At 43.2% G+C, this 25,795-nt stretch overlaps 1 protein-coding gene across 1 annotated transcript in view; it reads right to left on the reverse strand.

The window, feature by feature from the left end:
- The window catches only part of SEMA4G (semaphorin 4G), a 352,161-nt gene that overhangs the window by 96,611 nt on the left and 229,755 nt on the right, over window positions 1-25,795 (reverse strand). The window contains exons 4-6 of the mRNA XM_029610258.1: window positions 15,821-15,883; window positions 12,313-12,411; window positions 3,429-3,522 (exon numbers count right to left, since the gene is read on the reverse strand). Of these exons, the coding sequence (XP_029466118.1) occupies window positions 3,429-3,522; window positions 12,313-12,411; window positions 15,821-15,883 (256 nt within the window). The remainder of the gene's footprint in view (window positions 1-3,428; window positions 3,523-12,312; window positions 12,412-15,820; window positions 15,884-25,795) is intronic.

Below are 25,795 nucleotides of genomic sequence, written 5' to 3' on the forward strand. Positions count from 1 at the left end.
CTTACAGTGGATAGCACACCTGTATTAATGCTTCCTGGAGGCCAAGATGGCGGCAGCCTCCATCATGTTGGGTGGAGCAGTTCTGCAGTGGGGAACGTTTGTTCCTCTAAAATATCCGCAAGCGTTAAGTGAAAGCTACACTCTTACATGACAGAAAATTCTGCTGCTGGGGTCCAGTGGAGTCTTTCTTGGTGTGGCCACATGGAATATTACCCACCCAGATTTCTGTAGTCATCTCAGGCAGTGATGCATTGCCTGAACTCATCTCTGAGACTAGGAGCTTAATCCCCGCCTCCTTTGCCCTGGCTCTCTTCACTCTGGTTTCCAGTGTGAAATCAGCAGCCCTCGGCAATTCGAGAGCTGTTGTCCGTGAGGGTGGGCGCATTAAGCAGTGAGAAGAGGATACCATTGAGACAGGGCTGCCTGGTGGAAAAGGGATTCAGCCATGCTGGAGCAGCTGCAGCAATCTGGCAACCCCTTCCATAGGGGAGCAAGCTGGTTTTGGGAGGGCAATGGCTGGTGGTTTGGAGTGTTCCCTCTTCCCCTCCCACAGCTTTTCTGCTTCAACTGACTGGCAAGTGCGCTTGGAGCTCCTAGGACTATTGCACTGGAGGAAGTATGGTTGGCGATCACAAAAGCCGGCAGCCATTGTTTCAGGTCATGTTCTTGCGTTATCTAACCTAGTTTCTAAAATAAAGTCCCACCATTCCTCTCAGGACATAACTTTGCAAAGCAATGTAGAGCAAACTGAAATCCTTGACGGTCAACATTCAGGCCTTCCATGCCCTGAATACTTCAATTATGACAGCTAGTTTGATTCCATATGTAGAAATTGAAGGCCTTGAAAAATATTTCTAGGAAGAATAAACTGTGATTTATATGTTTTCCTATATGTGCTGGAATATCTGCTTTGGAAATGTTTTAAGTGCTATCTGATGGACATTTTGTGGATACCGAAGGAGGCAATTCCACCTACGTTGCAGTTTTATCACCTTCCTTCAGCTTCTCATAAGTAGAAAACTCAGAGTCCATCAGCTATAGCCCAACTGTCATGGGCGGTTTGGACTTAGCACAGATAATGGAATGTAGGAATGTGTTTTCTGCCATTTCATTTCTTCATTTTGAAAACAGAACAATAGAAAAACAAATAACATTTTATTCATTTTCAAAAGTAATTTTAAGCCAGGCACAGACCCATGCCACCCCCCCCCCCCCCGCGAGCCTTCAAAATAAAAAAATAAAAGCCTCCCTGGGCTTGTGGCCAGCCCTCTAGAACCTCCTCATTCAGCCTCTTACCCCATTCCCTGCCTCTTCGGTGCTGTTTCTGAAAATGGCACTGGCTGACCCGAGGCCCGCACCATTTTGATTTATAGCAAATGTTCAAAATGAGAAAAAAATTCAAAATGAGAAATCATCAACAGATGGCACACACGGCAGGCTGGGAGGCCGGAGGGGCTTCGGTTTAATTAAGAAGGTGGAGGGGGTTTTCGTTGGGAGGGGCCTAGACCTGACCTTTTTTCCTTTTTTTTTTTGCTTTTCATTTCCTTTTTTTTCCATTTTAAATACATGAAACAAAACAAATAAATAAATCCAAAAAACAAAATGGAAGCCCCCTAATGGAATATATTCACTAGGAGAAAAGGTTTTGAAAGCCAAGCATGGCTTCTTTTTCACTTGATCCTGACAGGAACTGGGTGCTCAAGCTGCTTCGTGCTAAGCAAGGTTTACTGTTCACGGGGCTTAAGGCCAGGGACTTTCCTGATGACCCAGCCCATCCTGTATTTTTGCTAGATAATGTTAAACCTGTTACTGGCTCTTCCTCATGATCACCATATCCCTTCAGTTTAATACATTGGGTGAGAGAAGATGGATGATAGATATTGCTTGTGGATTGTCCCATTGTAAGATCGAGATGCCTACGTTTTTGTCTGTTATGCTGTGAATTTTTTCTTGCTGGATTTTGGTTCATCCTGTAGGACCTGGCCCTCTCTGGCTACTTTGGGGGCCTGCTGATCTGGCACATGTTTGATTGATTGTGCTTGTTTTGTGTACGTGATTTATCTGCAGAATCTTATTTGAATACGCCAGAATACTTATTTTTCATCTTGTCTATTGGGAATTACCGTATATAAAATGTTAAATTTTAAAAAAAGCTTAAAAAAGGTAGGCTTTCTGCACAAGAAAAACCATATCTGTGCGATGTAGTGTGGTTGGACGCAACGATGCACAGGGTATGTCCCTCTGTTTAAAAAAAAAAAAAAAAGCAAATAAAGGGAGCAGCCTGGTGGATCAGTGGCGATGCTGTGTGTTGCCATGCACAAGGACCTGGGTTTCATTCACACCTCTGCTCGTCTGCTCTCCTACGCATGCCTGGATGGTAGCACTCACAGTCCCTAGGGGGAGGGAGTCATTGTCATTGCACAATGGTGACACCTAGAGGCCAGATTGGGGCCTATAACTGCAGGGTTCCAGAAGGGGCCCTGGTGCATGGCCCCGGGCTGAGGACTGGACAAAGTAGGTTGGGAGAGGGATATAAAATAGGCCAAAAATAATCCCCGGGGATAGCTGTGAATGAGGCTGGAAGACCAAAGGAGAAGAGGGAAAGACTGCCAGGTAACAAAAAAAAAAAAAAAAAAGCAAGTAAATTAAAGTTTAATTCACAGCTGGTCCTTAAGCATTGTTGTGAAAGAGCCTAACAAAAAGCCCTCTGTACTTAAATGCCTCCTTGAGGGTGTAAAATGCTGAAAAAATGGTACTGGACGTGCTTTAATAAGCAGTCTCCTTTCACACACGCATGAGCTCGCCAGCAGCACTCACTCTCTCTCCCTTTTTCGGTGGTTTCCAGGCTGCAGGTGCCCGGATAGGATCCAGGAGCACAACAGAGATCAGCTGAAAGGCACCGCAGCAAGGAAATGCACAGCACTTCAATTTGATCGAGTAAGACGGTCCGGTTTTCAGGAGTCCTTTTCTGGGCAAGACTATTTATGTGCAGGTTTCATTGCAGAAAACACAGGTGAGAAGACAGAGCTCGGGATGAGCAGAGAAAACAGGTTACACAGCCCTCCAGGTGATCTCTCTGCCAGACAAACCGCAGAGTGACAAAACCGCCCGTTCCGGAGGAAGGGGGGAGGTGGACACAATGAGACAGAGGAGAGACAACAGATAGAAAGGGAGGCCAGAAAGACTGGGGAAGAAGAGGAAAGATCTAGCAAATATGAATGAGGCAGTGGGAAGGAAAGGAAGATACAACAAGGGGATGAGGAGAGCGAGAAAAGATGTGAGAGAAAGAGAAGAGGGGGAACGCTGATCTCACTTAAGCCCTGAAGTTAGGGAGCTCTATACCAGCAACAGTAGGTAAAAAAAAAAAGAATTAAGCGCTCACAAATAATACTGAGGAAGAAAAGGAAAGGCAAACGTCTTCCACGCACCTACAATTAGACCAGTGTAGCCTTTGGAAGGATCATAGGGACACTTCTCCTTCCCTTCCTCAAAGAAGGATGGCAGCGAAAAACTGCGATCGTCCTGCAAAGACAAAAGGACAGAGAATTACAGCTCGCACGACGCAGAGGACAAAAGCCGCTGCTGCTTTTCTTAAATGCATTCACCGCGTCAAGGAGCCCGTTATATAATCCCCCTTTGCATCTGTGGTCGCGCGGGTCGGCTCTGTCCACGGCGTCTCTGGAAGGCCTTCGGTCTCACTCGCGGGGCAGTTAACGCCGACGCACACGCCCCTTTTAAAAGTAAAGCGGTCCGGCAGCCTTTCCAGCAAATTGTTACTGGCGAGAGGGCGACTGGAAGAGCCATTCCCGCAGGTGAAAACGGCTTTGCCCGTGGAAATGGGCTTTTAAAAGACTGCCCGCCCTGCGCGGGGGTAAAAACCCACGCGCGGCTCCGGCAGGGGGGGGGAGAGGCTTTCCTTTGGGGGCGGGGCTGCGGAAACGCTCTGCGCTTGGGTGTGTCCTTTTCAACCTACAAAAGCATTTTTGAAAATTATCCCGGGAAAACCACGCTCGTACATATATTTACGCCCGTTGGTTTTTCTTAGGGAAAACTAACTGCACAGATCAGCAGGCGTAAATGCAGACCTTGCACTAATGCGGCCAAACTTAAAATGACCACAAGTCCACTATTTAAAAAAAAAAAAAAAAAAAAGGCATGCGACAACTGAAGTGGGGTTTCAAGGCTGTGACTCGCCCTCAACGTCCAGATCTTCACATCTAATGCCAGCGACACAATAATAATCTTGAAAAATGCAGCCACAAACTACAGTGCCACTTGACATATGCAGAGCTGTACAAAAACATCTAAGAGACAGTCCATAAGAGACAGTCCATGCTCGGCAGAGAGTACAATCTAATCAAGGCAAATACTGTATACAGGAGAAAAGAGGCTTTGGGAATTTCCATTATTAAAAAAATGGTTAAAATCGATCAACCTGTGAATGAGATAACCAGGGGTTAAGATTTAAAAGCTCAAGACTTGGCTATTTCTACAAGCCTTCCCTGATCTATGACCTCCCCAACTGATACAACTCGCCTTGGTCCGCCTTACTCCCCATCCCTGACATGGCTTCTGACGTTATATTAATCAGTCCTGAGTTTTATGAACTAATACTATTTTAGTCAGGAACATTTGATAGTCTACAGCCCTAAGTATAGGAGACTAAGTACACATTTGATAATATTCAGTCCTGAGTACAAGTGATTATTATAGTCCTAAGTATATGATTAGATATTATTTATTTCTGAGACTAGATATTATTTATTTCTATGTTAGCCATGACTCTGGCTTTTCCTCCTCCCAGTTCAAGTGCCCCTGTTTTATTGTAACTTTCATTCACTTTTTCTCTCTTCGCCTATTCTTCACGTTGATGTTAATGTTATTGCACAGATGTTTATTGTAAACCGATACGATATGATAGGTATCATGAGTGTCGGTATAAAAAAGCCCTAAATAAATAAATAAAATAAAAAAGCAGCCTCAAAAGGTGGGTTTCTGGACTGGATTTCAATAAGGCCAGAGAAAAAGCACGACGTACCAGCTTGGGAACACTATTCCATGCATACAGTGCAGCAAGGTGGAAAGCATGGAGTCGGGAGTTGACGGTGGAGAAGGGCATAGATCAGAGCTTTCCAAAGTGTGTGTCGCGACACTTTACTGTGTCGCCTGAGGTGTGCTGGTGTGTCGCGCAAGCCCGGTGCACGTGACACACCGGCAAGTGCAGGGACCGGGAACCCATGGCTCCGAGCCAGATATGGCTCTTTTGAGGGCTGCATCTGGCTCGCAGACAGTCGCCACACTTTCCCGCTGACCCAGCTGCTCCCCGGTCCTCCTCCGCCCGGGCGGAACGCGGCAGGACAGCTGGAGTCAGCGGCACCGGCATGCTCTCTTCTTCCCGCCCCCCCCAACGCTAACCTCTTCATTTTCAGCCCTCGCGGAGGCGGAGTCCCATCGGCCGCGGTTGAACCTCTTCATTTTCCTCCGAGCCGCGCTGCAGTCTTCTTTTCTTCGGGCCGATGCCGAGTGCACTAGCGTGGCCTCTTCTTGCTGCGCACTCACCCGATACTCTCCACTTCCTCTTCCGGGCCGCGGGGCCCTGTGTGTGTGTATGAGAGAGTGAGAGATTGCATGTATGTGAATGATTGAGAGCCTGTACATGTGAAAGAGAGTATGTCTGTGATTGAGAGCCTGCCTGTGAGAGAGAGAGCATGAATGTAAGTTTACCATTGGGAACCTGTATGTGTAAGTTTGTGATTGAAAACCTGTTTGTGTGAAAGAGTATGTGTGTATGATTGAGATCCTTTGTGTGTGAGAGAAATCATGTGTATGTATGATTAAGAGCCTGTGTGTATAAGTAAGAGAGAGATCATGTGTGTCTGTGTGTGATTGAGAGCTGGTTTAGGTGATGGAGCATGTGAGTATGTGATTGAGAGCCTGTGTTTAAATGAGAGAGAGAGACCATGTGTGTCTGTGTGTGATTGAGAGCTGATTTAGGTGAGGGAGCATGTGAGTATGTGATTGAGAGCCTGTGTGTAAATGAGAGAAAGAGAGGACATGTTTGTAAGCATGTGAATGAGAGTCTGTGTGTGAGAGAAAAAGACAGCATGTATGTGTGTGATTGAAAGCCTGTGTGTGTGTAAGCGTGAAAAGAGAGACAGCGTGTGTGTAAATGTGTAATTAAGAGCCTATATAAGTGAGAGAGAAAAAACATGTGTATATGTGAGTACTGAGAGCATGTGTGTATAGGTGTGTCATTGAGAGCCAGTGTGAGAGAGAGCGCTGGTATGTGACTGAGAGAGGAGAAAGTTCCAAGCAAACCACCCCTCCTCCTGCTAATTCAGAACAATCTCAGGACACCTGGATATCAAACGTTCCCAGGTATGCAGAGCAAAAAAATGTTTGTATCCTTATTATTTTTCATTACTGGGTCTTTGTGTCTGCTATTTTGAAATATTTTGTTGGTATCTGGAAATGTTTTATATGAGTTTTTAATTATTGGATATTCCACTCATCAGCTGTTTCGAAATATGTTCTTTTTGTTAGTACAGTTTTACTGCTGATGATTTTATATTTCTTGATTTGTTTTATAAGGATGGGTGATGTTTCTTTTTTCCTTTGTTACACTGCATACAACCTCTGGTTTGCTAGTAGACTGAATTACTGTGTCCCGAAATTATGTTTGTCTAAAAAGTGTGTCACCAACATGAAAAGTTTGGAAAGCTCTGGCATAGATAGAGGTGGCTTGTCAATGAATGACGTTAACGAGGAGGGGTTTAGGGAGACATGAGAGGAGACGTAGTGAGCAGCTGCAGAATGAAGGCTCTTGTGGGTTAGAGGAGCTTGAACTGTATGCGGAAATGGATGGTGACTTGAGAAGAGGGTCCTATAGTGGTGGTGACTCTGGCAAAAGATAAGTCACGCAGCTGAATTTTGGGACAGATTACAGTGAAGAGAGATGGTTCACATGTGAGGAGAAAGCTGCAGTATTCTAAGTGGGAAGTGATGAGAGAGTGAATGAGAGTTTTGGTATCATACTTAAAAAGGAAGGGATGGATTTTGGTGATGTTACAGAGAAAGTAATAACATATTTTAGCAGTGTTTTGAATGTGTGCGTAGAGAAGGAGAGAGAGGAGTTGATAATGACCCCCAAGTTTTCAGGCTGAGGGGACTGGGAGGATGACCATGTTATCTAGAGAAATAGGAACAGGAGAAAGTGAGGAAGAATAGCCTTGTGGTTAGAGCAGTGGGCTATGAACCAGGAGACCAGGGTTCAAGTCCTACTGTTGCTCCTTGTGACCTTGGGCAAGTCACTTTACCCTCCATTGCCTCAGATACAAACTTACAGGCTGGTGTGCACAATGCAGTATTTAAATTAGGTCCAGCAGTAGATCCAGGCAAAAGGAAGTGCTAGTGTTAGATTTGGGACTAGATTCCTATTGAACCTGCATCGAGAACTTGAGCGTCTGGTTTTTGGCCCGACAGCCGCTGGCCAAATTCAAATTTTTTTTTTTTAACTTTTTTTACTCTTCGGGACCTCCGCCATGATATTAAGTCGGCGGGTGCACAGAAAAGCAGTTTTTTCTGCTGAATCGCGTGCATACCTAATAGGGCCATCAACATGCATTTGCATGTTGAGGGCGCTATTAGGTGCTGCGGGTTGGACGCGCGTTTTTCTCCCCTTACTGAATAAGGGGTACGGGAAAACGCGCGTCCAAGAACAGGCTAATAGTGCGCTCCGTTGGAGCGCACTGTTAGCCTGTTTTTCTCCCCTTACTGAATAAGGGGTAAGGGAAAACGCGCGTCCAAGAACAGTGCGCTCCGATGTATCGGCCTGTTAGATTGTAAGCCCCTCTGGGGATAGGGAAATACCTACAGTACCTGAATGTAAACTGATGTGTTAACTCAGATCAAATGTCAGTATAAAAAAACGAAATCAATTTGGGGAGAAATATGTCTTGGCCATGTTGAGTTTAAGATGCCAGTGAAACATCAATGTCAGATAAACAGGCTTAGATTTGGGACTAGATTCCTATTGAAATTTCTGGTATTGAAAGCCATGGGAGGAGATCAGAGCACTAAGGGAATTAGTATAGGGAAAGAAGAGAAGAGAGCCTGAAGGAGCAAAGCTGACTACAACCTTCTAACTGTGTGTATCCTGACAAAACAGAGCCTCTCTTGCAAAGCCAAATGGGATGCTTGACCATCTTATTGAATAGCAGAGTGCAGCCAAAGAAAGACTGTTTTTATGGAAAAACAGATTCAGCTAGGCACTGCTGAGTCAGCGCTTTATAGCCTTTCTACAGAAATCCACCTATCAGAGCCTGTGGACTTATCAAAGGAGATGTTACCAAAAGCCACACGATAAATGTTCACCTGGCCGAGAGATGACCTGACTGTTTGCAAAAAGCACTGGAGGATTTGGACGAATCGCATTGCTGATCATGAAGCTAATTGATTTGCATTAATGAACTAAGAAATGTAAATGAATCCCTTTTAAAGGATTGAGGACAAAGGATACAAGAAGAGCCACATGTACAGATTACTGCAACAGACAAACATCTCATCTCTGCAGCTCCTATCCTCCAGGACGGATCACTCCTGGTTTCTCTCAAGGAGCTGAGGTTGACTTCCCATCTAGGATGAGGAGTCTCCATGGTATGCAAATGTATCTCGTGCATATTCATTGTGGATATCCTGAAAGCCTGAATGGCTGTGGGGTCCCCAGGACAGGCTAGGGAAGCCCCTGCTCTACCTGGTGTTAATCCCATCTCACATACGCACAGTCCAGCACTGATCCCCTCCACCTCTCTTTCTCACACGCTTGCATTTACACATAGCCAGTGCTGGACCCCCTACATCAATCCCCTCTCTCACACACACACACAGTCTGTCCCCTTATCCCCTCTCATATGCTTCTTCTCCCTTGCCAGTTCTCACTCTCTTGCCCTCCTTCCTCCCGCCATTCCCTGTCTTCCCCTTGATGGAGATAATGAATGGTAGAGCCTCAGGCTGGTTCTTCCTCCTCTGTTGATGGAGCCCGGTTCGCAGTTTGAACCATGTGCGACACAAAGTTGCTGAGCAGTTCAACCCCCATGTTGTGTCCCTGGTGGCCCAGCATGGACACAGACCAAGACACTGCCACCCACAACCTCCTACTGCCAAGCGACCAGTAAGTGCAGGGGGAGAGGAGGAGTCATGAATACCACACATGCCCGTGCCCAGCCACCCAGCTGCTGGCCCCTTGGGACTCCCTGCTGATCTCTTGCAGTTCTGCCGAGGACCATGCAATGCCAAGACAAGGGTCACATTTTCAGCTCTCGGAGGATAGGGGCCCTCACTATAATAGCTTATTTGAACGTTTTCGTCTTTTTTATTCTGTTTCTTAATTATACTTGATTCAATGCTTCATTATTTCAAGAAAGGTATTTTCCTGTAAATGAAATTTCAGATAATAAGAAATAATTTTTCAAAAAGAAGATCCGTGTCAGGCAATGGAAGGACAGCATTAAAAATATCTGATGACATCAAAGAGTGTTCTGACCTTCCTGAGATTATAAATGAACTTCCTTGCAGGAAATACAAAGTAAAATGAAACGGGGGATCATCAAGGGCACCTGAAAAGTGAAGGGTCAGGGGTTAAGCTTTACTGGGCACTCTACCATCTGTGGCATTAGTTTGAATAAAACCGGGCAACCAGTTCAAAAGTGTTTGGGGGGAGGGAAGGGGTGCCAGACACAAAGACAATGATCCTAGAAGACCAACTCCTCTTATAGTAAATGGCTAAAAATAACAACGTCTTTGATGAATGTCTTTTCCCTGCTCAGCATCCCCGTGCGATCCTGATCTTCCCTTTAGTCTGCTTCTTTCACTATTGAACATAAATACGGGAGCAGCGGCGTACGGTGCCTCGCTTGCTTCTCAGCAGCGGCGGCAGAACGCACTTTGCCAGTAAAAGTGAACCGGAGGGCACAACTGGGCATTCGCCGACTACATAATCACCCAAAGTCAACGGAAACCAAACAATAGAGTGCGCAGGTACATACTTCCTAATGGAGGGGAAGAATGTTTCACCATTAAAGGCAGGTCAGCAAGGGAGGGAAAAAAAAAGAGTTTTACAATGTTTTTATGTGTTTCAAAATGAATATATTACCCCCTAACAGCCCCTTCTGTGACACACAAGAAGACCCTTAGGCATTATATCAGGGCGTGCCAAACCTGTCCTGGAGACCTCAGCTGGGCTTTCAAGATCTGCACAATGAAGATACATGAGTTAAATGAGCATATACCGGGTCTCCAATGCATGCAACTCTCTGATATGCATATTCGTTGGGGATAACCCGAAAAGCCAACTAGCTGTTGGTCCATCAGGAAAGGTTTAGGAAGCCCTGCGTTATATAATGAAGGGTTTCTGTATGTATTCATCCCATAATGCCTAGGGACCACATTATATGAAAAAGAGGAGGCTACAAAGATTGAGCCATATGAAACGCTCGTGCTTTCTTTCTCGCGTGACCCATTTCTAAGTACAACCTGATTCTCACTATTAACAGAGATCCTTAGAACTCAGCCCTGGTTTCATGTGTTCTCATAGCAGCGGCAGAGCCTGCTCGGCCTGTGGAGTCAGCAGCACTGCTTCAAGCCAAATCTGATCTCAGGGATGGACAGAAGGCGATGCTTGGTGCTGATTCAATTCAGGCAGAAGGCAGCTGAAAGGATGATTCTCTAATTCCAGGGAGGGCTGGATCAAATTATTCCAGAGCCTAATGTTTGATGGATCTTCCCTTCTCACACAAACCTAATATGTATCACTTGCAGGGTGTCTAAAACTGCATGGCTTTTAACTCGTTCTTAATCGCTGAAGCACGCTTATTCTTTGCACCGGCTAAGTACAACGGAGATACTTCCTTTGCGTTTTAGAATGTACCACACTGCACACTATTTTTACACACTTTTCCCACATACTCTCAGAGCCCGATGTACAGGTTATATTTCAATTCGTTCATGTTTATGTCTGGCTCTCCATCCCACTCATAAAACTGTTGTTTTACCTCACCTTAATGTCTCTTTACACTGCAGATTTCTGTGCCAAACAGGCAGTTTCCCAGGGAAGCCTACGAATGGCCTATGGGACTGCATGGGTTTCCAGTGGACTCTATCGATCCACATGGCCAAGTGTTTACAATGTTCAGATTCCTGAGAGAGATTCTCAAGGGGCTGCTGTGACCACCACTGGAAACCCACAGTGGCCTTCTGTAAATGGAGATACACAGGTTTCCCATGGCTGCCCATAAAACACTTGGGCATTTTGCTCTGCTTTTGTGCTTGGGGGGGGGGGGGGGGTAAGAGGAAAATAACGGGGAAACCTGCTGATCATTGCATGTGGAACTAGTATTTGTCATTCAGCATTGTCTCCTCAATAGATGTTTGCTTTCCAATACTTTCTACAGGACAAGCAGCACTGGGATGCATGTGAATATGAGCTGGCAAAACCCAAGCTTTGACTAGTTTTATTGTCACACAGGCTTAAGTTTGACAACACTGTGTGAAATAAGAGCTGAAACATCCTGCCTGGAACCGGCTGCATGCATGTTTCTGAAATGAACCGTAAAGCACGCTGTAATCCTATCAGCATGGAAAGTGCTATGTAAGCACGAGTTTGTAGTTTTACATCAAATATCTCTGGCTTGGCTTCCTCCTTGCCCTCTACTGATCTCTCTTCTTTGAAATTCAGAAAACTGATCCATATGCATACTAGGGATGTGCATTCGTTTTTTTTCATTTTGTTCAAGTGCGCACTAATCTCTGTAGTGCCCACTAACTCGATTTAGTGCTCACTAAAACAAAAACAAACTAATAAAAAAAGAAATGGATAATAAAAATGAAATGAACCAAAAAAAACCCCCCAAAAAACCCCAAGAACATTTTCCAGCTGCACATCCCTAATAAATACATATCAACCGAGCAGAGACAAACATCCTATGAGCCACCTGAAATGTCTTTCTGGAATAACAGAAACAAATGTCATAGACTGCATATCTCCTCGCACTAGTTCTCTGACGTAAAGGCTATTTATTTATTCCAAAGATCTCTACCCGAGTTCTCAGAGCAAGGCACAGGATTATTGAGTGGATTATATCTGCAAAACAGAAAAGATGGACTCGGAGGAGCCTGGATGGGAAGTGGAAAAGGGTGCCCATGCACAACAAGCTGATGTTGTTGGATGGCTGGATCTAAAACTAAGACCCGAGGAAGGGCAGGGACACCTACACACACACACAAACATATGCAACAAAATCTGGCTCTTCTACTTACAATATACGTGCAAAGAGGAGAAAAAGCATATGTTCCACAGGCATACAGGTGCGTCTCGTTAAATCGCTGCAAAAGCTTTATGTGGTTAAAACATTCAGTCTGGGAAAGAAAGAAAGAAAATGTTAAGCACAGAAATACCATGCCTCGAAGACAAAACACCTAAATGTGAATGAGTACAAATCAGCATCACAGAGATTATTATGCATGCTATTACTCTGTAGGTTACTTGGCTAAAATTACAGACTAACTACTTCATCGTTTGTCTTGACTAAGTAAGCTCCACAGTCAGTTTGTTAGTGGAAACTTGGAAATAATATGCATCTTTCACTTCCTGATATGAGGCAAATTAAGTCAATGACAAGTTTTTAAAAAAAGCACAGCACTCATTCGGCATTCTTAAAGAAATGAACATGTACTGCTCTGCATTATAGGCAAAAGTTTCACAAACAATTAAGTGGACCCCACAGCTTCATGCAATCAGAGGCACAAGGGTCATTCTTTAAGTCTATTTTCCCTTATTCCTATTCTATTGCATTCTGGGATTTGCAGTCCAGGGTTTCCAAGAACTGCAGGGCTACAGGTTTTAGAATTTGTGGAGGTGAGAGGTTAAAGCACAGGCGAGCAACTCCGGTCCTCAAGGGCCACCAACCGGTCAGGTTTTCAGGATATTCCCAAGGAATATTTTATTTATTTCCATCTTTTATATACCGTACTACACTCAGAAAAAGCTGATTGGAACGGAGAACAACAAATCAAATAAACAGCATCAAATATTTAAAAGTAAAATATACTATTTATCTTAGACAGGAGTGATGAACAGTCATACCCGACAATTTTAACCCCCACTTTCTGGGAACAACCAGGCTTTTACCCTTTTCCTAAATGTCAAATAGTTCAACTTAGTCCTAATGTCCTGAGGAACTAAATTCCACAGCTCAGATCCCCTTACACAGAACATTCTTTTTCTCAACCAAGTCTTACTAACTGCAGGTACAGAAAACAAAGCTCCTTGCCCCGAACGCAAATTTCTATTGAGCACATAGGGGTGGATTTTAAAAGGGTTACGCGCTCCTGCGCGCGCCGAGCCTATTTTGCATAGGCCCGTCGACGCATGCAAGACCCGGGACACGCGTAGGTCCCGGGGCTTGAAAAACGGGGCGGGGCATGGGTGGTCCGGGGCGGGGCCAGAGCCTCCAAGCACAGCGGCCATTTGCCGCTGTGCCTGGGATCGCGGGCCAGCCGTCGGCCGGCACGCGCAAGCTACGCCTGGCCGGAGGCAGGCGCAACTTATAAGATAAAGGTAAGTTGCACAACTGTGCACCCCTTTGCCCACGCCGACCCTGGATTTTATAACATGCGCGCGGCTGCTCGCGCATGTTATAAAATCGGGCGTACATTTGTGCACGCCGGGTTGCGCGCACATATGTACGCCCGCCCGTACCTCTTAAAATCCGGCCCATAGGGTTTAACCAGCTATTTAAGGTATCCCGGCTCAGTGCCTTGTGGAAGTTTAAACATCAAAACCAAGATTTTAAAATGGATTTGTTCTTTAATTGGTGGCTAATGTAACTGTTTTAAAAGAGTTTGCACACTAGTTTGTCTAGGACAAGAAAAAAGTCAGCCTGGCTGCCATTTTATTTATTTTATTTATTATTTATTTAAAGTCTCTTATATACCGATAGCCGTTCGCACATCGCATCGGTTCACAAAGAACAAAAAACTTTTGGGCAGCGCCCTTACATATAACCGATAACAATACAGATAACAGAGGGAGTAGGCAATGCAAATTAATAGATCAATAAATAGTGAAAACTATAAATATAAACATACATAACAACTATATACAAAGCATATATATTGTACAATTTGAAGACGTTGAACCACTTTCTCAGGAATACCAAGTAAAGCCCCATTAGAGTAATCCCAGATTGAGGAAACCAACGCTTGAACCACTGTTCGAAAGGACTCCAAACTCAACAAATTTCTCACTCTCCATAACTACGTAATTAAAAAAAATACATAGACCTTACCTGATTCGAAATATGAGACTCAAAAGACAAATCATTATCATACACCGCTCCCAAATTCCTAACCTTTGCTGATGAATTGATCTGCCCCCCCCCCCCCCCGGGGATGGAATATTTTCCTTCCTTGCAATAAAAATCCACTCTGATTTTTGCCCATTTAAAAACAATTTGTTTCTCTCAATCCACATCACAATCCTTTTTAAGCCTTCTAGAGCTAACAAAAAAGAAGAATTCACAACTTGCCCAAAGGACACACCATCCGCATAAATAAATAGCATAAAATCCAAGGAACGAATAAAATGACCCAAAGGCTTCAGTGTACGTAAACTCGTCTCATGAATATTCATTAGGGACATCCTGAAAACCTGACCAGTTAGTTGGTGGACCTCGAGGACCAGAGTTGCCCACCCTTGGCTGAAAGCATAAAAGCAACGGCCATGACCTGCTGGAGCTGCTCCCGAAGATCCTGCCAGTCTGACTCAGGGAAAAGTACGAGCAGTCAGTGGTCACTGCGACGGAGTCTAACATTTCTCACAGCTAATCCAGGGACAAGAGACATGCATCTGCTACATAAAAGCTGAATAAGAAAATCAGAGAAGAAAGGGTACTCTTGGGGAGAAGCCGAGAAAAAGGAAGGGATGGAACGCCACCCAAGCTGAGGAGGAGGAAGGAGCGGCACTGCAGGCAGGAGTGGTAACCCTAGAATGAGAAGGCTCAGGGAGAAGGTGGTCCAGGAAGAGGAGGCTAGGAGGCACGGCTCTGATGATAATCTGCTGCCCATCTGAAAGGGGTCTCAAAGAGGTCACAGTCATGCATACAGAAGAGCATATTACTAGCCAGCAAAGATAAGATTAAGAAAAAAAAAAGGCATTTCACTGCAGCCCTTCCTACATCTGGTTACAGTGACCTGCTCAGCGGTGAAATTGTAGCATTATTGCATGAAGTACATATTCGTCATGCACCATGGTGGCCCTGTCAGAGGTACAGTCTGAGCAGTCATTCTCCTTTGTAATTAGGGGATTAGCACACGCCAGAAACTGTTACAGTAGTTGTTCTCAGGCCCTGCTGGACCCTCTTGGGATGGTTTGTGCTCTACAATACAGACGAGCCAGAAGCACAGACTCCAGGAAGAGACCTCTAAGTAATTTTGAAAAACAAGATCGTCAAAGAGGTTTTTCATCTCCCGCTGGACTACTGCCCTGTCAGACTGCTATTTTTTAACTATGCCAACAATTTCAGCATTGCCAAGTTAAGGCAGGCTATCCTGAAGTCCACATTCAAAAAACATGCTGCAATATTTTAAAATAATTAACACATTTGCTTTTTTTCTTAAGTAATTTTCTCTGTCCAGTGCATGTAGTAATTTAGAAGTAATTCATAAAAGTTACTGATTATTATACCTCAGATGATCCTTTTTACAATTGGACTAAGACCACATAAAAAAATACTTTAAAAAACCCCACAAAGATTTGAGAAGATACCTTATTATTTTTGCCTTTGGTGAGGCATTCTGTTTGTTTCCCAGGAGTGGCCTCCCAGTATATCTGAAAGAAAAGGACAATTATTACGTTTTGTTCATTCTGTGGCGGCGGCAAACTGAAAAAGATCTTTTGAACGTGATGTAGCGGAACGGTTCTCAAATCCCACGGACCTGATCTCGGCGCTGCTCCAGGCTAATGCCCGTTTTTATCCAGCAGTAGCGGATTTATCGGCGCACGAAACCAAACCAAGATCTCCGCTTTCTTCCCATCAGCCGTTCATGGTCCCAGCCTTGGAACCACCAGTCCTCAGCGTGAGACCAACAACCTCCCACAGCGCCCGGTCAGTATCACCTCTATAAGTTTTGTCAGTTGTTACCAGGATATTTATTTTTAACACTTCAGAAATGGGCAAAATCCTAAAAACCCCCGCATTAACAAAAAATGTTGTGTGGCACACAAACCTCCAAGGAACAAGCAATGCAGACGAGGAGAGGATTCATAAGGCCTAAAGAAGAGCTAAGAAGCATTGAAAGGCCCCAGCACTCTCTTCTAAATTTTAAAACAAAGGGAGAGGGGGATGGAGACACATATGAACCCGTCACATTAAACCACCTCCATCTATTTACAAGGGCAGGAAAAGGGATAAGTTGTAGGGGTTTGCAGAGAAAAAAAATTGTTTTTGTTTTTCGGTTCATTTTCAGGAGGATTTTTTTTTTCCCACAAATTTCAGTTTGTGGAATGTTTGATTTGTTTCAATTGTGTGAAAAAAAAATGCGGCTTGGAGGCCGCATCCTGATGCCTGGATCTCAGCCTAGGTCGGGGCCAGGGCCTGACGCTGTGGCCGAGCCCAGAGGCTGGTCCTGATACCCGGGCCTCAACCCAGATCCAGGCCCGATGCCAGGGCCCGGCCCAGAGTTAATTAACTCCAGCGCATTCACCTCAGCGGATGGTGTCATTCTGATGTACGGCGGGCCTGGGTCCAGTCAAACCCAGTGCTCAGAACATGCTCTCCCTGTCTCACTCAGCCTGGGATTGAAACAGAGGCTGAAAAGATTCAAAGGGGGAAGTTCAGGAGGGAGAAGATAAGCAGGTGCTCTGTGCAGTGAGTGTGCCACACAAAGTAGGGCCCAGCTATCCATGTCCTGCATGCAGCTGATGAATTCTCTCATACCAGGATTCAAGCTATAGCTAGGAAGAAGAGGCATGCATGATTACACACGTTCTCAGAAAGGAGCTCCTCCATGTTTAAGAGCCACCGCTGGTGACTGTTCTTGCTGCAAGGTAGTGAGAGCAGAGCCCAGGTGCTGGCCTGGATCTGAGCATCAGGCAGCGGGGACTTTTCCGTGGCACACCTGATCAAGTCTGAAGGCACACCAGGGTACCATGGCTCACTGGCTGGGGAAACACTGATCTACAGGATGCAATAACACATGTCAAAGTGTTTTCATTTTATGCCCCAGCAGTAACCTTGCAGTAAGAAATCTAATTTGTAGAAATGTAAGGGGATATGAATTCCTAGCACTGATTCAGAGAACACCCACCGAAACCCCAGTGATGATCATGGATAAACAGAATCCCCCTTAGAAATGCTTTAGCCTTAGAAAGTCTGTGGACAGTAACTTGGCGAAAGAAATGCCATCAGCTCTCACAGGCGGATTCTGGCAAAGGCACCCACCTGCCTGTGTGCATCTGAAGGGTCTAAAATGTCCATCCTCGAGGACCACAGACAGGTCCTGCTTTTCAGGAAGCTTGGCAAAAACTGCCAATGCATGCTAAGAAATCTCATAAATATTCAGCACACATCGCCTGAAAACCAAACCTGCTTCGCACGCCTTGAGGGCTGAAATTTGAAAACCTATGTCTATTTTTTTTTTATTTGCACCATGTTCCTCTCATCAAGGTGTGAGACTCATTAACAGCATGAACATGGCATAACTGGGCCATGTGTCATCTCCTGCCAACGAGAAACCAACAGACTGAAGCCATGAAGCATAGGGAATTAATGCATGAACATCACTGAACACAGCGTACAGATAGAAATCTCCATTATTACAATCTATGTTTGCTATTGTTTTCTTCTGTGATATATATATATATATATATATATATATAATTTTTTAATAAGTTATGCTAAATATTGTTACATGAAAGTCTTTTCCAGAATAGCCTTCACCTTTATTTCATTACCACTTTGTCTTAAAATGTTCACGGACAACTGTCCCTCCACCGTGGATGTGTGTAAGGCTTTTGTATACGACAATAGCCCTGGGACCAAAATATAAACCAACAGGACAGAGCTGGGAAAGGGCGCAACAGCTGCCAATTTACACATCCTCCAGCGAAAAGCAGGCGACATGTCAGGTCACAGCCAGTCCATGTTAAACAGCTACAGTAATACAGTAACATAGTAAATGCGGGCAAACAAAGATTAATCTGTACATGCTAGACTTGCCCCCAAACTAACCAACCTCTGCAGTTCAAATACTGCTCTTGGATTCAATTCTCAGACAGTGTGGTGGCATTTCTGGCAGGCCAATGGGATGTATCTTCCTCTGAAAAGCTCTTGGCTCATGAGCTCCTTATCCCCTCTCTCCAAGCCATGCTCACTTCTGTGCACATGCACACACACAAAAACAAGATTTAAGACAGCACAAAGAGGCTTCAATATCCTTATAACCTTCTATTACATCTGTGCCCGAGTATGCATTAAACTGTAAATTTAAAATGATGCAACTTGCATCTGCTACCTGTGAGGTGCACTCTGTGACTAATCCCTACAGATTCCGCTGCTTGACAGAATCACAGCATGCTAACACAAGGAAAATAGTAAAGGAGTCTAAACCAGCCATAAATATGAATTACAAAGCTATGTGGTACAAATATAAATGTTTTTTAATGAACAGATGCAGGGTTTTTTCCAATAAACAGACTAAGGGGTGAATTTTAAAAGCCCAGCATGCGCCAAAACCGGGAGATACGCGATTATGTCCGGCCAGCGTGCTCCAGGCGGATTTTAAAAAGTGCCCAAGTACGTGCAAATCTCCCAAAGAGAGTAACAACTCAATATTTCCAAGGCTGAAATTATTCTACTCTCGGCAGTAAAATCTACTTATCCTATCCCAGCTACATTTCAAGGACACTGTATACCAAGGCATAGAATCTAGGAATCATTATAGATTCCAATTTTTCTATGAAAAACCACATATCTGCTGTTGCCAAATCTTTTTTTCACAAACTGTTATTGTTAAAAAAAAAGTTGAAAACTTTACTCGATCATCAAAATTTTCATTATGTTGTACAAAGTTTGGTTTTCAATTCTCTCAATTACTATAATTCTTTGTATCTTGATCTGTCTACAATTGTAATCTCCCCTTTACAAATAGTATAAAATTCTGCCGCCAAACTTTTTAACTGGAATGTCATCACGTGACCATATTACACCAGCATTATTTACTCTCAATTGGCTTCCCTTTATGTGTTGTTCTCAATATAAGGCACTGTCTTTCATATGCAACCTTCTTAACAATGATTCATCTCAATGGATGAAATCAATTTTATGACTCCACAAACCCTCTAGGCAGCTGTGTTCTGCAGCTAAGAATTTATTGGATGTACCTACTGTCAAATTGGCCAGACTCGATCCCCCAAGAAAATGTGCTATATCTGTGGCAGGATCCATTCTATAGAATTCTCTCAAGACTCTACGATCCCCAACTATATCAATAACAGTAAATATCGCTCAAAATGGACACCAGACAATGAGCAATGGACAGCTCATCACAGAGTAAGAACTAATCGAAATCGATTTTTAATCAATATCAATCATAGCAATACTTCTTTTCTTAACAATTGTTTAATTTTGTCTATCATTTTATTCAATGCACAATCTTTGTCAAGACAAATACCGGTGATTTCTGATTTAGTTGATGATCTGAATCCTAATATCATTGCGATCACTGAAACTTGGCTCAAAACAATTGATATGGTTTTAATAAACCAAATTGCAGATAGAAATTATACTATCACCTCCATTCTAAGACCTAACCGCAAGTGAGGAGGACTTATGTTGATTTCCAAAAAAGAACTCAATTTAAAATTAATACCTACCACAATAGTTCCCCCATATGAAATTGCATTATTTGATTTGAAGCACTTACAAATTTGTCTTGTTTATTGTCTTCCTAGTCTCTTAGACCATAATAGTTCCCCTCTAATTGAATTCTTCTCTACCAACCTGAATCCTGACAAGCCTTCCATCATTCTAGGAGGTTTCAATCTTCATATGAACATACACCCACTCTCTCATACTTGTGAACTTTTCCCGACACACTTTCAGCATTAGGATTTGAGCTATTTATATCCGGCCCAACTCACAAAGCCAGTCATATGCTCGATTTGATTTTTGTTAATAAACAGATTGCAACTCCCTTAAAATCTAAAATTACTCCTATTCCTTGGTTGGATCATTACATGACTGAAACAACAATATAATTTAAAACAAATCAAATTCCGCAGAAACAGCAACCTATAACCTTCTCCTATTGTCCTCCATTTGTAACAGAGGATCTTCAATCTGAACTTAAAAAAAAACCCAGAAATAGAGATCTCTCAGATAGCGATCTTGCCATACATTCATGGGTTCAACAACAAACTCCATTGCTGAAGAAATTAACCCTCTTCTAACTAAGGCCTGGATTTATCAAAATGCAAAAAATATTGCATGCCATAGGAAAAGGGGTGTGTTTTCTGATAATAGGCAGTTTAGAAATGCTAACCATTTTTAGAAGTTTTGAAGCTCCTGGAGAGCCAGCCTACCTATCAGTATGAGAGAGAGAGAGAGAGACTAGCTATAATGCCCTCACACTAGATAGGTATTTACATCTCTATGGGAAGCTCACCTAGTAATTCGAGGTGAGGTTTAGGTATTAGTGTAGGGGTTAGGGGCCACTTTGACATTCAAAGTGAGACGTATGAACAGCACAGTGCTCTCTTGTGAAGATTTGAGGACCTTCGGATGAGATTTGGGCAATGTTCTCTCAACCTAGCTTGATGTAGTCCAGGGGTGGGCAGTTCCGGTCCTCAAGGGTCACAAACCAGTCTGGTTTTCAGGATATCCCTAATGAATATGCATGAGAGAGATTTGCATGCACTCTGCCCCAGTTGTATGCAAATCTATGTCATGCATATTCATTAGGATATCCTAAAACCTCGACACGTTTGTGGCCCTCGAGGACTGGAATTGCCCACCCCTGATGTAGTCCATCTAGGTCAGGGCATTACAGCTAGGTGCTTGCTCTCTCTCTCTCTAGGACAGGCCTTGATAGGTAGGCTGGCTCTCCAGGAGGTTCAAAACTACTAAAACCAGTATGGGCAAAAACATCACAATGTGCAATAAAACCCTAATGCAACCTATCACACAGCCTAATCCTAATGAAAAAGGTGTAATTAAAATCAGCATTAAAGCCATGCAATAGGGTTTTGCAAAACTGTGAGCCCAGCCCACTCCCACCCCTAACTCCTCCTCTTTTTCAGATTTGCATCGCACCATGCGTTATGGTGCTATCACATGCATTAAAGGCGTTTTTGCATGCGTTAAGGGATTTTCGCATGCATTAAAGGTGGATGCGAAAACGCCATAACGCGATTTGATAAATGACCCCCTAAGCCAGTCAAACATTCCAAGACACACAAACCATGGTACAATAGTAATCAGGCATAGTAAACACATTCTTCGAAAAAAAGAAAAATCTTGGTGAAGAAACGCCTCTCATCTCATACTTGGTGAATATAGATCTTATCTTGCCTATTATAAAGCATTGACTGATCACACTAAGAAGGAATTTTATTCCAAAAATATAAAAAATTTCAACTATAATCCCAAAACCTTGTTCGACATAGTTCAAAATTTGACAAAATACACCACTGATCAAAACAATACCCTTCCCGAAACCAGATGCAATGAAATCACAGAATTTTTCAAACAGAAAATTTTCAATTTAACTACAAATATCAATTCCACTCCGAATCAACAAATTAGGCTTACTCCTAGAGATATTCCTAAATGGTCAGTATTTGAGGAAACATCCTCTACGGAAATTGAAGCATTAATCAAAAAACATAATCCTGCTCCATACCCTATAGACAGCATTCCTATCTTGTCACTAAAACCAATTGCTCACACTATTTCTATAGTCTTAGCACCTTTAATTAATCACTGCCTTAATGAAGGAAATATCCCAGAACTCATAAAATGTAGAATAATAATACCGATATTTAAGAAACATAATCTTGACTCAACCAATTTAAACTACAGACCAATCTCAAATCTCCCCTTCATCGCCAAACTCCTAGAGAAAGTGGTACAAAAGCAACTTTCCGAACATCTTGAGAATAATAACATCTTATATCCATCACAATATGGTTTTAGAAAACATCTAAGCACTGAAAGTTTACTTCTAACTTTATCTGACACAATACTCAGAGAATTTGACAGCGGCCGAAAATTGCTTGCTCTATTAGATCTATCAGCAGCTTTTGATATGGTCGATCATAATATTCTAATTGATAGACTCGTAGAAATTGGTCTAGAGATATCACCCTGCAGTGGTTCTCATCCTACTTAAGCAACTGGTCCTTTCAAGTAAAGATTCATAATTCTATCTCAAAGAAAACAAATTTAGAATCCGGTGTGCCACAGGGTTCATCTCTGTCGGCCACGCTGTTTAACATTTACATATTACTAATTTGTCATCTGCTAGCGGACTTGGGCTTGACTTACTACATTTATGCAGACGATATTCAATTTTTAGTTCCAATTCAAGACTCCATTGAAAAGGCATTCAAGACAACTTCCATGTACCTATCTGTAATTAAAACTCTATTAAATCACATGAAACTTATACTCAACGTTAACAAAACGGAGATCTTATTATTGGATAGAAAAATGCCTATTAAAAAACGTCCGCACTTTAAAGTAAATGATAATCAGACAGAAATTGAACTAGCTAATTACACTAGAGACCTTGGCGTGTTCCTGGACACCGAACTTAATCTCAAAAAGCATACTGCTCTAAAAGTAAGAGATGGCTATAATAAACTACTAACTCTCAGACATTTAAAACCTCTTTTATCTGCAAATGACTTTAGAAACATATTACAATTACAAATTTTTTCCAGTACTGATTACTGTAATTCCATGTTACTCGATCTTCAACTTCAACTCTACGCCCCTTACAAGTTTTAAAAAACTCAGCAGCAAGAATTTTAACAGGAAAAAAAAAATGTTATCACATAACACCCGTACTGGTTTCCCTCCATTGGTTTCCGATAAAACAGCGAATTGAATTTAAAGTCCTATACCTATTACACAAGATTATCTATGGTGAGCAAACTGATTGGCTAAATGCAGCTATTCGATTACATGTCCCACAAAGAAATTTTAGATCTGCCAGCAAGGGTCTATTAACTATTCCATCCATAAGAATTGTCCAACTCAGTGATGTCTGAGCTAGAACCATTTCCCTAGCAGGTCCTAAGATCTGGAATTCCTTACCTCTTTTATTACATAAACAATCTAATCTGAAATTATTTCGATCAAGTCTGAAGACCTGGCTATTCACTAAGGGGCAGATTTTCAAAGGGTTACAAGCATAACATACGTACACAACCCCGAAAAGCTGCCCCTGCGCGCGCCGAGCCTATCTTGCATAGGCTCGGCGGCTCACGCAAGCCCCGGGACGTGCGTATGTCCCGGGGCTTAAAAAAATGGGCGGACCGGGGCAGGGCCGGGGGCATGATGGCAGTTCGGGGGCGGTCCGGGGGTGGTCCGGGGGCAGGGCCGAATTCTCCAACACAGCGGCCTGTGCTGGGGGATGGCGAGCAGGCGCACGCAACTTTTTCAACAAAGGTGGGAGGGATTTAGTTAGGGCTGGGGGGTGGGTTATATTGGGAAAGGAAGGGGAAGGTGGGGGGGGGGGGGCGGAGAAAAAGTTCCCTCCAAGGCCACTCCGATTTCGGAGTGGCCTTGGAGGGAACGGGGAAAGCCATCGGGGCTCCTCTTGGGCTTGGCGCGCGCAAGGTGCACATGTGTGCACCCCCTTGTGCACGCCGACCCTGGATTTTATAACATGCGCGCGGCAGTGCACACATGTTATAAAATTGGGCGTAGATTTGTTTGCGCCGTGTTGCGCGAACAAATCTATGCTCATGCATAAGTTTAAAAATCTGGCCCTAAGGCTTTTGAGGAATCAGGTTAACTTCCAAATATTTGAGCCCTTCACATTGCATGGTTTTCTTGCCTTCTCCTTTTTATTGTGAAGAGTAATTTTTATTTCCAATGTTTAGTCTATTTTCTGTTTTTACAAATTTTTATTCATTTTAATGTTATTTTTTAACTTATTGTATTATTAATCTCAGTACTTAATTGTAAACTTTTATGATGGTTTTACCGAATGATGGTATACAAAACCAATAAAATAAATAAATAAAACAAAAAAAATTTATACCTGAACTGCTGTGCAATGCTCCCACCTCGAAAACATTAAAAAGCTCCTGAAAACATACCTTTTTTCTCTAGCTTTCAAAGATGCGTTGGATTGAATGCATGGTTTCTTTTTGGGTTTTTTTGAGGCAAGTATTGTTTTTTTAATTGTTTTTAATTGTGTACGTACTACTGTAAGCCACCATGAACGTACATGAAATGTGTGGCATTCAAATCTAAAAAAATTCATCAATTAAAAAAACTCTCCAAAGAAGAAATGGAAAGTCACCAAATTTGGCTCACTGAAAGAAAACAGGAATATTTTGGGCAAGTTTGAATACCGAACCCTCAGGTCAATATTTTCAGAGAAAAGACTCTCCCCCCAAAATCCCCATTTATTAGGGGAAGCACATCCACACACATATACACATCTGAGAGTTATCTGTACGCGTGCGTGTGTGCATGCCTGGGAACTTTTGAATCCTGCTCACCCTGAAATTTCTCAAGATTCAATCAATCAATATTTAATATTAATCATCAATTCATCAGGCAGACCAATGAAGCCCTGCCCAACCCACCCACCCTGAGTTGCAAATGTGCTCTTACTGTGCTGTATATATAGTCATCCTGTTTGCCTTTATTAGTTCTCTCTCTCTCTCTCTCTTACCGTCCTGCCCTGGAGACCTGGAAATTCGTCTACATTTCTGGAGTCTCCGGGCTAAATCCGGAGAGTTCCCAGGTATGCGCGCGTGTGTGTGCGTCCCTACTTCTGCAAATGTAACGTCCTACTTGGCAAATACAGAGAAAACGATTTTGTTTAGCTCTGGGAGGCCTGCTCTTCCTTCCTTTCTACTACTACTGATCATCATTTTTTTTAAATCCGAATTTATACCAGCACGGTTTGTGATAACTGAGCAAACTGAGATACTGCTTCGGTTTATTTCTCTCTCTGCCTGTCTTGATCTAGGCCAAGCTGCTGACAGGAGGCAGATGGGAGGGACTTTTGGAATGGAGCACTTGTCATCATTTCAGTGCCTCTAACTGCCTCCAAAAAGAATCAAAATCCACCTAACTTCTCACACAGACATACGCATATACAAACAGTCTTAAATAAAATGTTGTATCCTGAGATAGCTCTGCACCTTCTTTACCAGAAGGTCGTTCTTTTCTTTGCACTCATGACACAAAGGCGTGAATATGTTTCAAAAAGCGCAAAAACCATACTGAGGTACGTCATGTAGTCAATATATATATATATATATATATATATATATATATATATATATATATATACGTAAGAATTCCAGCACCCGCTTCTAAAAATCTGCGCTGGAAAGCATCTCCAAAGCCATGCCGCTGCATGCTTTCCCTACTTGATATCCTCACACTAGTGTTTGCCTGCCTGAGACACTGACCACACGTGCAGGCCAGGGCACTTGCACGATCAAAACCGAGGTCTGGATTTTCATTTGCATGAGCCTTAACCCACCGGCCCA

The sequence above is a fragment of the Rhinatrema bivittatum genome, chromosome 7 (assembly GCF_901001135.1).
Source record: "Rhinatrema bivittatum chromosome 7, aRhiBiv1.1, whole genome shotgun sequence".
NCBI lineage: Eukaryota > Metazoa > Chordata > Amphibia > Gymnophiona > Rhinatrematidae > Rhinatrema > Rhinatrema bivittatum.